Source organism: Marmota marmota, unplaced genomic scaffold (assembly GCF_001458135.2).
Source record: "Marmota marmota marmota unplaced genomic scaffold, marMar, whole genome shotgun sequence".
NCBI lineage: Eukaryota > Metazoa > Chordata > Mammalia > Rodentia > Sciuridae > Marmota > Marmota marmota.
This window is the reverse complement of record NW_026000196.1, coordinates 1,945,181-1,957,454: the sequence shown is the minus strand read 5'-3', so window position 1 is coordinate 1,957,454 and position 12,274 is coordinate 1,945,181. Positions and strand designations below refer to the sequence as shown.

Sequence of the window (12,274 nt, the reverse complement as noted above, 5' to 3'; positions counted from 1 at the left end):
GGGGGAGAGACCCTGGATGACCAAAGAGCCCTGCAGCTTGCTCTCGACCAGCTCTCCCTGCTGGGGTTGGACAGTGACGAGGGCGCCTCTCTGTACGACAGCGAGCCGCGCAAGAAAAGCGTGAACATGACCGAGTGCGTGCCGGTGCCCAGTTCCGAGCATGTCGCGGAGATCGTGGGGCGGCAAGGTGGGTCTGGCGGGGATGGGGAGATGAGGGGTGTGCAGGGACTTGGGCTACCGCCTCGCAGGGAGGGCGTGTGCAGGATCGCGATCCGCGGCACTGGGGAGCCTTGGGAGGGAGGAAGAGCCGCGCGAAGGGCCGGCGCCCCAGACAAAGAAAGTGCAGGCAGGCTGACTCCTAGAGTCGCGCCGCTGCCACGGCAGGATGCACTTTCTCCTTCTAAAATCACTGCCTTCTCCCCTAGCTCCCTCCACTCAGCCCACCTGGGGAGAGATAATTTAAATATAAGATGCTTGGGGGAGGGGGCCTTTGATCGGTCCTTTGGGAGGGGGGAGGAGGCGTGAGCCTCGGATGGGAGGAGGATTCTGGATTTCTGCTAGGCGGAATGGAGTCCAGAGGAGGAACAATGGGTCCCGGGACTGCGTCCTCCCCTAAGTCCCCCAATAGCTGAGGAATCTCCACTGCGGTCGCCTTCCCTGCGCCCCTTCGCGGTGCCTTCAAGGCAGACGGCGCGCCCAGCTGGATCTCAGCAGCATCTCCCCAGATGACTTTTCTGGGATTCTCTGGTTTGGGTTGGGACAACTGCAGTCACTGGGGGACAGCCAGGCAGCCAATGGGCAGTTCCTCGAGCGCCTGGCGGGTGGAATCCGCTGCCCAGCCGGTGGCTCGGCTCGAGGTCTGCGAGGGAGACGCCCCCTTTCTTCCCATTGCGTGTTCTGCTGTCCCACTGCCTTGGTCGCAGGCTGTACCTGGTCTCTGCGGTTACCCCGGGATAATGGGCGTGTCTGTCTGTCTCTCTTTCTCCCACTCCCTCCTCCGCACCCTGGCTCCCAGGTTGTAAAATCAAAGCGCTGCGGGCGAAGACCAACACTTACATCAAGACCCCAGTTCGCGGGGAGGAGCCTGTCTTTGTTGTGACTGGGAGGAAGGAGGATGTGGCCATGGCTCGGAGGGAGATCATCTCCGCCGCCGAGCACTTTTCTATGATCCGCGCCTCGCGTAATAAGAACACGGCACTCAACGGCGCGGTGCCAGGGCCGCCCAACCTGCCCGGGCAAACCACCATCCAAGTGAGGGTGCCCTACCGCGTGGTGGGGCTCGTGGTGGGGCCCAAAGGCGCCACAATCAAGCGCATTCAGCAGCAGACACACACCTACATCGTGACTCCCAGCCGCGACAAGGAGCCAGTGTTCGAGGTGACAGGCATGCCTGAGAACGTGGATCGCGCTCGCGAGGAGATAGAGGCACACATTGCCTTGCGCACCGGTGGCATCATTGAGCTCACAGATGAGAACGACTTCCACGCCAACGGAACAGATGTGGGCTTCGATCTGCACCATGGGTCCGGCGGGTCCGGCCCAGGTAGCCTCTGGAGCAAGCCCACCCCCAGCATCACTCCCACCCCTGGACGCAAGCCCTTCTCCAGCTACCGCAACGATAGCTCCAGTTCGCTTGGCAGCGCCTCCACAGACTCTTACTTCGGCGGCGGGACCAGTGGCAGTGCAGCCGCCACCCCGCGCCTGGCGGACTACAGCCCTCCCAGCCCCGCGCTCAGCTTCGCGCACAACGGAAATAACAATAACAACGGCAATGGGTACACCTACGCAGCAGGAGAAGCCTCAGTACCTTCTCCCGAAGGCTGCCCTGAGCTGCAGCCCACCTTCGACCCAGCTCCCGCTCCCCCACCTGGGGCGCCTCTTCTCTGGGCCCAGTTTGAGCGGTCCTCTGGAGGCGGACCTGCAGCTCCTGTGTCCTCTTCCTGCTCTTCCTCGGCATCTTCCTCCGCTTCTTCGTCCTCTGTGGTCTTTCCCGGGGGTGGCGCCAGTGCGCCCTCCAATGCCAACCTGGGGCTATTAGTGCACCGCCGGCTGCACCCGGGCACTAGCTGCCCGCGCCTGTCTCCGCCCTTGCACATGGCCCCGGGGGCGGGTGAGCATCACCTGGCTCGCCGGGTGCGCAGCGACCCAGGCGGAGGAGGTCTGGCTTACGCTGCTTATGCCAACGGGCTAGGGACACAGCTACCTGGCTTGCAATCATCTGACACGTCGGGATCCTCCTCGTCGTCCAGCTCCTCCTCCAGCTCTTCATCCTCTTCCTCCGGTCTGCGGCGTAAGGGTAGCCGCGACTGTTCAGTGTGCTTCGAGAGTGAAGTGATCGCAGCGCTGGTGCCCTGCGGCCACAACCTCTTCTGCATGGAGTGCGCCAATCGCATCTGCGAGAAGAACGAGCCCGAGTGCCCTGTCTGCCACACCGCGGTCACTCAGGCCATCCGCATCTTTTCCTGAAGGCAGCGCGCGCTTGCGCGCGCTAGGCACCAGGAGTAAGGGGGAGCCCTCCTCTCTTGCATCCTCACTCCTCTGCGCCTGCCAGCCGGCCTCCCCTGGTGCCCTACCTTCTCCCCCGCCCCCAATTCTGAGATCCCAGAGGAGCTTGGAAAGCTGTAGTATCCGCTCATTTTTTAAAATGCAATTTTTAAACAAAGGAACTTGCCAGGATATGTGCATCAAGAGTACTGTAGCCTGGGAAACCTGACCAGCTGAAATGCATGCTCTATAAATAATAGGAACGGCGACATTCTAGTAATGATAGTTTTTACACTGTACTTAATAGGAAGCTTCCAAAAGAAGAAAACCCCACAAGTTTTCCATTTTATTAAAGTAGGAAAAATGAACAATAATTATGATGATGAAGATGATAATAATAGTGCTATGGGATGTGTGGACTGTTTCGTGTGTTTCCCTTTGTGGGTGGGTTCCTATGATGCTCCTTATAGAACACAAGTGGATCCTTTTTGAATGTTCGTGAAAGGGCCAGGAGTTCCTGTGAAACCAGGATACTGCAGCTTTATTAAAGTTAAAGAAACTGTAACATATCTCTTATATATTAAAAACCTTTAAAAGTTTTAAAGAGAAATTGCATTAATACAGATTGAAGTATTTTATTCTTTTTTGACTTGAAAAATTATATTTCATATTGCAAAGATGTTTACAAGTATTTTAATTTAAGTTCAGTGAACTTTTTGTAGCTGGGTTAAATCTTTTTATTTTAGTATGGCCTTATGGCAAAGAACACTGTATTATTTTAATAATCACACAATTGTGACGGAATTACAACCATAAAATGTGTAACGTTTTGAGCAGTATTCTGTTGGGATGGAGATTTTATAGGTTCAGACAAATCTTCTAGATCTGCTTCACCCAGCATATTTTCTATTCAGTGATATAAAGCATATTTTATTCTATATTATTACAAAAAACGGAAATGTATAAACATGTCAAAAGGAACTGTTGATGCTTTCTAACATTTGTATAAATAGAATTCAGTGCAAGTTACAAAAATTCTGTTGCACCACTATAGTTTTAGTATTTCTATTTTAATACATTTGTTTACCACTTGTTTATGTATATGTAGGTGATGTTACTTGAGCTTAAATGTACTTTACTGAGCAAAGTTTAAAAAACAAAGTATATTTTATTTTATGATAAAGGGCCTTTAACCTCATGGTCAAATACTAATATTATATTTGCTGAGACAAGATTTGAAATTGTATCAAGAGTTTTATTTTTCTGACATTTAAAGTTCTACATAATAAAGGTAAAACTTAAGTAATGGTGCTACTTCATTTTTTAAGTATTTCTATATAAATAAAATATTGAAGAAAATCTATCTTGTGCTGACTTGATTTTTTTAAAGCCTCTTGGAATCGAACTGTAAAGAAACACTTTTAAAATATTGAAATATATAACTTATATATAATTGAAATATATAACTTCCAGGCATATTCCGTGAGTTTTTTTTTTTTAATCAATTCAATGTATTTCAAAAGAGATTGGAATTGTGTTTGGCTAGATAGATGATTGTGGATAATAGTTTATTAAAAAAATAGCCTAGGGCCCAAGATATTTTGTGGGACCCAGGAATATCTTTAGTATCTTTTGATGACTAAAAGAAAGAAAGGAGGAAATAAAAAAAGGAAATGGAAATATTCAGAGGAAATACTTAAATTTTCAGTCCCAAGAAAGCTATAAATTTGCCTGAAACACTAAGAAAGCAAAATATTGACTTGTAAGGTGATATAAAAATAAATTTCAATGTGGATATTATTATTGAGGAATGGGACCAGCAATGCGAAAGTAGCAGCTCTGGAAATGCTCCGAAGCATTGGGGGTCTGAGGCTGGCTCTATGCCTGCCCTGTGGCATGGGGAAGTTGGTCTCAGCTTCTGAGCGAGTTTCCACTGAAGGTCACTTCCCTGAAGAAGCTGAAGAAGGAAGAAGGGATGGCAGTTTTCATCAGAGGAGGCCTTGCTGGATTTGAGTTTGGTCTTAATAGGCTTCTGCTTGCTGGGCAGGCTAATTGGTGTTGACAGGCTGCCTGTGTTAACTGTTTGTTGTTGTTTGAAGGAAGTTTTTGTTTGTTTTTGGCAGGCTACACCTGTTCCCTGGCTCTGAGGCTTTGTTAAGGGGAGGAACCTTGTGCTTTCACTTGACCTGAACTTTCTCTTCCAGAGTGTCTTTAGGAAATGACCAGACCCTGCCACCAAATTTCCAAAGAACTTCCTGACTGAGCTCCTGCTGAGAGCAGTATTTGGCTGCAGGCAGGTATTTAACTTTAGTGCTTGCAGGTGAATCCAAAGAGAAGCCTATAATATATGTATTGATGGTCCCTTTTCTTCCCTTTATGTTGATTTTTGTTTGTCAGGAAATTTAGTCACTACCTAAGTAACTCCTGCTTTGTTTGTTTTAAATGATACTGTGTAAAGGGAGTAAGTAGACAGTGCTTTGGGGGTGGAGGAGAGAAAGGAGTGGCCTGCTTGGAGAATTTCTGGCATTATCTTCAGCTCTGAAAAGTTCCCAGGCAGTGTTTACCCCTTTTGCCTCTCCCTCAAGGACTGGAGGTTAGCTGAGGCCTGGCAAGGAAAAATGTTACCAGGTCCAATCCCCCCTTCCCTTCAGCGGTCTGGAAATGTCCAGAACAGAACCAAGATTCTACCCTTACTTCCTTTAGGAATGGAACTTTGCCTTAACAGAATGACTACAGATAATGCAAGGACAGATCAAAAGCCTTAATAGATTGAGTTTCCCATGCGCCTCCCTTTCCATTCATTTAAGATTTTTCTGTGGTCCATATGCAGCTTTGGCAAATGACAAAAAGCTCTGATTTTTGAGAGTGCTGACATACCCTTGGGTGTCCTGTATTTCTTTAAGAGGTTCCATTTGTTGAAATGAAGTTTTAGGGTATATAATTAGTATTGTTAGGTTTCTTGAGGCTGCTGTTCAACATGGGTTTCCCTTGCCAAACTGAAGCCCTTGTCACCAGCAGGGCCAGTGGCACATACTAGTGATATTCAATCACACTAGCTTTGGGTCCAAGGTTAAGCCTTTTGTCCCATCTTCCAGCTTCTGCAGGTGACTACTGTAGATCATTGGCTGTGCAAGTGACAGTCCTTCAGCTGGAAAGATGAAAGGTGCCACATTTATGTCATCTAACTGCTAACAGCTTCCTTTACTACTACTATACCCCTCTGAAATCTTTCTGCAACAACAAAATCCCAGCTCTTCCCTTAATTATTATTCCATATTTTATTTTTAAATGTAGAATAATGATTCTTAACAGGGTTGATTTTGAATGTGCCCTTTTCCCTAATTTGACACTCTCTGGAGACATTTTTGGTGATTATAAATAATGGATAGTATACTGGCATTTCGTGGATAGAGACCAGGGATGCTGCTAAACATCCTTCAATGCACAGGACAGCACCACAACAAAGAATGATCCAGCTCAGGGTTGAGAAATACCAAACAAACATATCTTCCCTGCTATTCATCCACTACCTGGAAATTGGTGGAGTGTTCCAACATTTAAATGCCTAGAGGTTGACCCTCAGTGAGGTTCTGGGTTTACCCACTACCCAGGCTAACTTTAGTTTTATCAGGAACATGGTAGGGGAGGTAAAGGCCAATGTCTGGGCCCAGGAAATCACAATCAAGGGATTCTTTATTTACCAAAGAGTAGTAGATGGCATCTAATTAATAATGATACTGTTTACACAAACCATTCAAAGTACTGTCACTGCCACCCTCTCTTGTTATCCTCTCTATAACCATGAGGCAGGCAGCACTGAGATTTTCTGTACCTGTTTGCAGTAAAATGCAAATACTCAAAACACAGTGCCCCCTAGACTCAAGCCTGGGGTGTTTAACTGCATAACTTCTTATGCTCTTGCTGTCTTGTCAGGTTCCCTATAGCCAGGAGACAGCATTTAAGGACAAGTGCTGCAAGTTCTCAGCAAGGGTGTATATTAGCAATTCTTCCCCTTTCTCTATTTAGTGAGTCCCCTTGGCTCTTGGGGAAAACTCTGATATCCCCAGTGAATTTTAGTCACCAAGTAATGCAGAGCTTTTAAAATCACTTAAGTCTTGTTCTTCCAAGAACTATGAACAAATTTATCCTATCTCCAGAGAATCTTGAGCCTGTTAGCCATGCAATGGTTGGTGGTAGTTGTTCTAAAAACTCTGTGGGGTTAAGGTAACTTGGGAAGAGATGGAACTCATATTGGCTACACTCACTTTTAATTATCTTAAGAGGATCATTCCCCTCCTCGTAGGGAATAAGGATCCATCTAATGCTTGAACTCTGGCTGCCTTTTGCCCTCTTCTTTTCCCAGACCCAGTCACAAACTAACCTTGCCCTAAGCCACACTTGAAAATGCTAAAGCTCTCTTCCTACCCTGTGAAGGCCAACCTGTTTTCCAGTAACAGGAATGTGGGAGAAAGTTAAGCACCCCTTACATTGGCCCAGTGAATGTCAATGATGATTTCTTTAGATTATTGAGCCCCTTGCTCTGTCCAGGCATTGTGATAATGATACAGGTGTGAGTATACTCATTTCAAAGATAAGGAAGCTTAGGTAGAGAGAAGTTAAATGACTTACCTGAGACCACACAGTCAAGAAATTTTGGACCCAGGATTCCAACTATGGGTCTATCTAAATACAAAGTTCCTATCTTTACCATGATGGAAAAAATGGTTTTTTAAAGGAGTTATTTTCAGAAAAACTGAGCACTCACTTGTTACAAAATAGAAAAGCATGAGAATGATATTTCTTTCTTAGTAATCAGTGTAATTGATTTGAATAATGGAGCAGGATCCAGTTGCTATAATGACTCCAAAACACATGAAGAGCACCTATGAGCACAGGGCCATTTCTGTGACATTAATCTCAAAGCTCTTGGCTTTTCTCTGACCAACTGAACAATTAACGTTAACCTTATTCTTTTTTTTTGGGGGGGGGATTAAACACAGGGCTACTTTGCCACTGAGTTAAATTCCCAGCCCTATTTATTTATTTACTTATTTTGAGACAGGGTATTGCTAAGTTGCTTAGGGCCTTGCTAACTTGCTGAGGCTGGCCTCAAACTTGTGATTCTCCTGCATTAACCTCCAAGTTGTTGGGATTACAAGGGTGCACCATTACACCCAGATCTTAACCTTATTTTTCAATGTATCCTTTCCAGATACACAGAAAAAGAAAAAAACTCCATAAAAATGTTATATGAACTAATTTACAGAGTAACTAAAGGATGCTAACACCTAAATGAAAAGTGAAATGGAATTGATGGTTTTGCCTCTAGAATGCCAAACTCTTTGACTGTTTTTTTCTTCTTTCTCCTATTGATTTTATTCTCTAGGGCATATTAGAATTGTAGGGTCTAGGCATCATCTATGAATGTGTTCCACCCACCCTGGGGAGTCATCAGCACAGTTTCCAGCTATAGCATGTGTTGTTTTGGGGAGGTGTAGGTGAAACAAATGGCAAGTTGTGACTCAGTTTGCTCACCTGTGAACAAGGAGGTGGTAGTTATTCTGGAGTCATCAGACATGCTCAGTCCATCTTTTGGACTTGCATGGCATCTTTGTGCCTCCTTTCACAGAGGCAACTGCCAGGGTCTTTTACAATTGATTGATTGTCTTTCTTTCCCCACTAGGATGAGGATGCTTTGAGAGCAGGGATCTTATCCTTCCATTTCTGTGCCCCCAACACCAGACACAAAACCTGACCCACAGTGATGCCTAATACATACTCAGAATATAGGGAAAAGACTATTTTTCCTGAAATAACCTACATGCCCATCAAAAGCAGAATTATTTATAAAGTTCTATACCTTCTACATAATGGAGCCCTAGCTATTTTAACAAATGAAGGGATCACCTTGATGTGTGTAAAGGAAAAATGCAAAGGATATGATTTTTTTGTTCTAAATTTTTTTATTTGAGTAAAAAAGCTCTGGAAGACTATCATGGCAGGCAGTCTTGATCATGACTCTGGAAGATGCCTGCCTCCTTGGATAACCCTGACTCCTTGAATGTGGGTTGTGGATTTTGTGACTGACTTCATAGTCCCATAGCCTACAAGAAACTGAGCTCTCTCAATAACTACTGCAAATTAACTTGAAATAGATCCTTCCCAAGTTGGATCTTCAGATGAAACTGCAGCCCTGACCCACATCCTGACTGAAACCTAATAAGGGAACCTGATTCAGAGGCACCCATCTAAGCCACACTCTGATGATCCAGAGATGCTGTGCATTAAGAAATGTGATTGTTTAAGCCTCTACATTTTAGGGCAATTTGTTATGCAGAAATAGAAAACAAATACAAATATGCAATTAACTGTTAAATAATGGACATCCTTGAAGAATAATACCACTATTTCAGGGTGATGCCAGAAAATCGGCTTTGCCCTTACTAATTGTATAACTTGGGAAGGTTACTAAACTTCTCTGTGCTTCAGTTTTTTAATCTATGAGAGATGGGAATAATAATAGTAATATACCTCAAAGGATTGCTCTGAGGAGCATTTAGAGAGTATAATGCATGACACATAGTGAGTGTCATCTATTGATCCATATGTATGCTCTTCTTTTCACTTTGTATCCTATGACCTTTGCATTTTTCTTCTATGTGATTATAAGTCTAAAAGGATTTTAAAAATTGAAAGCAAAGCAGGATGCATGAGTGATGTTAGCTAATTTGGCCTAGGCATTAAAACATGGCATCAAATGCTTATATATTAAATGCAATATACATATATACACATATATAATACATATATATGGCTAAGGATCAAACTTGGCCTTGTGAATGCTAAGATGCACTCTTCCTCTGAACAATACTGCCAGCCCAGACAAAATAATTCTATTATTTGTTTTGTATAGGAGATATACTTTTCAAAATACTTTCATATAAATTATCTCAAAGGAACCCCATCAGTAGTGAATAATATGGACATAATTATTATACTCATTTTATAGCTCAAGAAACAGCTTAAATAGTTTGCCAAGCAGGTCATTGCTAAAGTAGAGACCAGAGCTTTCTGGAACCCAAGATCTTTCTAGACCAAGCCCCGTGCAAAAGCATAAAAATCTCCTGCTTTTACGGAACAGCCAGAGGTGACTCCAATGAGTTATGAGTACATTTAATATATTGTTTACTGAAAATATCCAAACCTACCACCCATGGATTTTGAGTCCAGTAAAACACACTTCTCATTAAAACCATGATGACATTGCCTCAGTGTTCCTTTGATGACTCAGAAGCACTTCAGGGTCCTCATTATGAACATCAGCAGCTGTGCTACAAGAAAATTATCACAACACACCTTGATAAATAGGACTACAATATTTGGGGTAACATGTCGCAGTCACATTTCCATAGACTGCATCTTAGATGAATTAACTCACCCCTAAATCCTAATCAGAGAGCCCTACTGTACTGACAACTCTGCCTCCAATTCCTCTGTGATGGGACTTTTGGAAAATCACTTTGCATCTTTCAGCTCCAGTTTTTTTAATTCAGTTTGAACTTTAGAAGGATGGACCTGTTTATTGCTTTGTAAGGTAGTTGTCTGAGGTGCTGACATGAGATCAACCTGAAGAAGATGTATAAAATACCAGTTCCTGGGTCTGCCCATTGAAATTCTTTTTTCAATAATTTTGGAGTGAGGGTTGGAAATGTAGTTTAAAAATTCTCTATTTCTATGCATCAGTAGGGAATGAATGATTAAAGGTAAAAATATATACTTTAGATGACTCTGCAGGATGCTGTTAAAAAGAGTGAAGTGACAATTTTTTGAACAAATTTTAATGTATATCATCAGCTGGAAAACATTAAAGCTCATTACAGTGCATATGATATGCTATTATATTAAAATTGTGTATATAAACAAATACACAAGTGCAATTATATACATGGACTATATCACTGGGGAGGGAATGTGAGGGTCAGGGGTCAGGGGCTGGAGAGAGATTTGCTTTTCCCTGTATATCCTTTTGTACTTTTTGGATATTTCTTTTTCTTTTTTAAATTTTTAAAAAACTTTTAGTTGTAGATGGACATAATACCTTTATTTTTTATTTTTCATGGTTCCAGGGATTGAACCCAGTGCCTCACGCATGCTGGGCAAGCGCCGTACCACTGAGCCACAACCCTGGCTCCTGGATATTTCTTTTTAAAGGACATATTTCCTATTCCAGAACATTTTGGGGGGGGGTTGATAATGATGTGTCAATGCTTGCTCACCAATTGTAATAAATATACTATCCTGAAGCAGGACGTTGGAGGTAGGGGAACAGTTTGTGGGAATAAGTACTATGTACTTTATGCTCAATTTTGCTGTGATTTTAAAACTTCCCTAAAAAATAAAGCATATTAATTTAAGATTTTTTTAAAGTGTCAGGCATGATAAATCCATATATGAATGAATGTATGGCTAGACAGAATGACAAAGCTCCCCATGAGATCTGATGTGAAGCCAGGCCTGGGAACCACAGGGCTAGAGCAGCTCCAGGGCTCCTTCAGTGAGGGTTTCAGTGAAGTGAAGGGTAGCAGTTTGGACAAGTGGGTCAGATGCAGATCATAGAGAGTTTGGGAGGCTCCACTGAGGGTTTTAGGGTGTGTCTTGCACACATTGAAAACATGGCTTTCATATTGTTTTCTGTTAACTGGGAGCTGCAAGTGCTGGGAAAGTGCCATGACCCTGATCCAGGAGGCATCTGAGAGGCATCTGAGTGGGATGATGAAAGGACAAGAGGAGGGAGTTCTAAAAAGGCCTTAAAAAAGAGTTAAGCTGAACTGTGAAATTGGTGATACTGGTCCGTTGTGACCTGCAGTACTGGCGATTGCATGTGCTTCATTCTGAGGAGTGAAGATGGACAAAGAGATTTAGAACTCTGCTGCCTTAGGGCGTCGCAGTGAGACTCAGGCTTCAGGATGTTTGAGGTGATGACTAAATGTAGTGTCAGGGAATTTGAGACCTAGATGGGAGTCACAGAGAAAACACTTTTGTTTATTCTTTCCTGAATACGTCTTGTGGTTTTATATATTTGTGACTTTGCTTGAAGTCTTCCCACTGCCTAGGAAATAGGTTGATTTTTAGAAAATAAAGATTCATGGGAAGACCTGGTGGGATAGGGAAAAGGACAGTCTACCTGGAGTTGAGCTTAAGACTCCTCAGGATGTGGGGAGCTTGTCAAGGGTTTGAAATGCCAGGAGAAGTGTTTAAGGTTTGATGGGATCAGGATGGGTCTTTGAACAGAGCAGCCCCATTAAGGAAAGTGATAGTTTAGAAAGATGAATTTGCAGGTGGTAGGCAGGGTTGGTTTCTTGCAAAAGTGATCAGTGATCCAAGATTGAGGTGATGAGGGCCCCAGGCCAGAGAGATGGCAGCTGGATTGGGAAGGAGCGGTTTAAAATGAGATGCTTCGTGGTTTTCAGAATCTTAGGACAAGGAGGAAGCTTAAAAGTCATCTAGTTCAAGCAGTGCCTCTACCAGTGCTGGCATTGCCTCCTCAACTCACCATTTTCTTGAAGAACTTTAGGACCACGAAAGTCATTACTCTTGTGCCTTTTGGCAGGTCAGTTATGAGAGAGCTCATCCTTGCCTACAGTCAAAAACTGAAGCACTACTCAGCAGCTTTCATTTTCCGCATCAAGTCAAATTTCTTTTTTACCTGACAACCCTTCATATATACTTGAAGACATCAATCATGAGACCCTGAATCTTCTTGCTTCCATTCTACCCAGTTTTGGGGCTT

At 43.8% G+C, this 12,274-nt stretch overlaps 1 protein-coding gene across 1 annotated transcript; it reads left to right on the top strand.

Annotated features, from left to right (window-relative positions):
• Mex3b (mex-3 RNA binding family member B) lies at positions 1 to 3,095 on the top strand. The gene is made up of 2 exons (XM_015492969.2): positions 1 to 187; positions 1,016 to 3,095. The coding sequence occupies exons 1-2, from the start codon at positions 127 to 129 to the stop codon at positions 2,464 to 2,466; spliced, it is 1,512 nt and encodes a 503-aa protein (XP_015348455.2). The 5' UTR covers positions 1 to 126; the 3' UTR covers positions 2,467 to 3,095.
• Positions 3,096 to 12,274: the final 9,179 nt, after the last annotated feature.

Coding starts and splice junctions, on each gene's coding strand:
- Mex3b (XM_015492969.2), top strand. CDS start 127: ATGACCGAGTGCGTGCCGGTGCCCAGTTCCGAGCATGTCGCGGAGATC. Junction 188..1,015: donor GGAGATCGTGGGGCGGCAAG/GTGGGTCTGGCG, acceptor CCTGGCTCCCAG/GTTGTAAAATCAAAGCGCTG.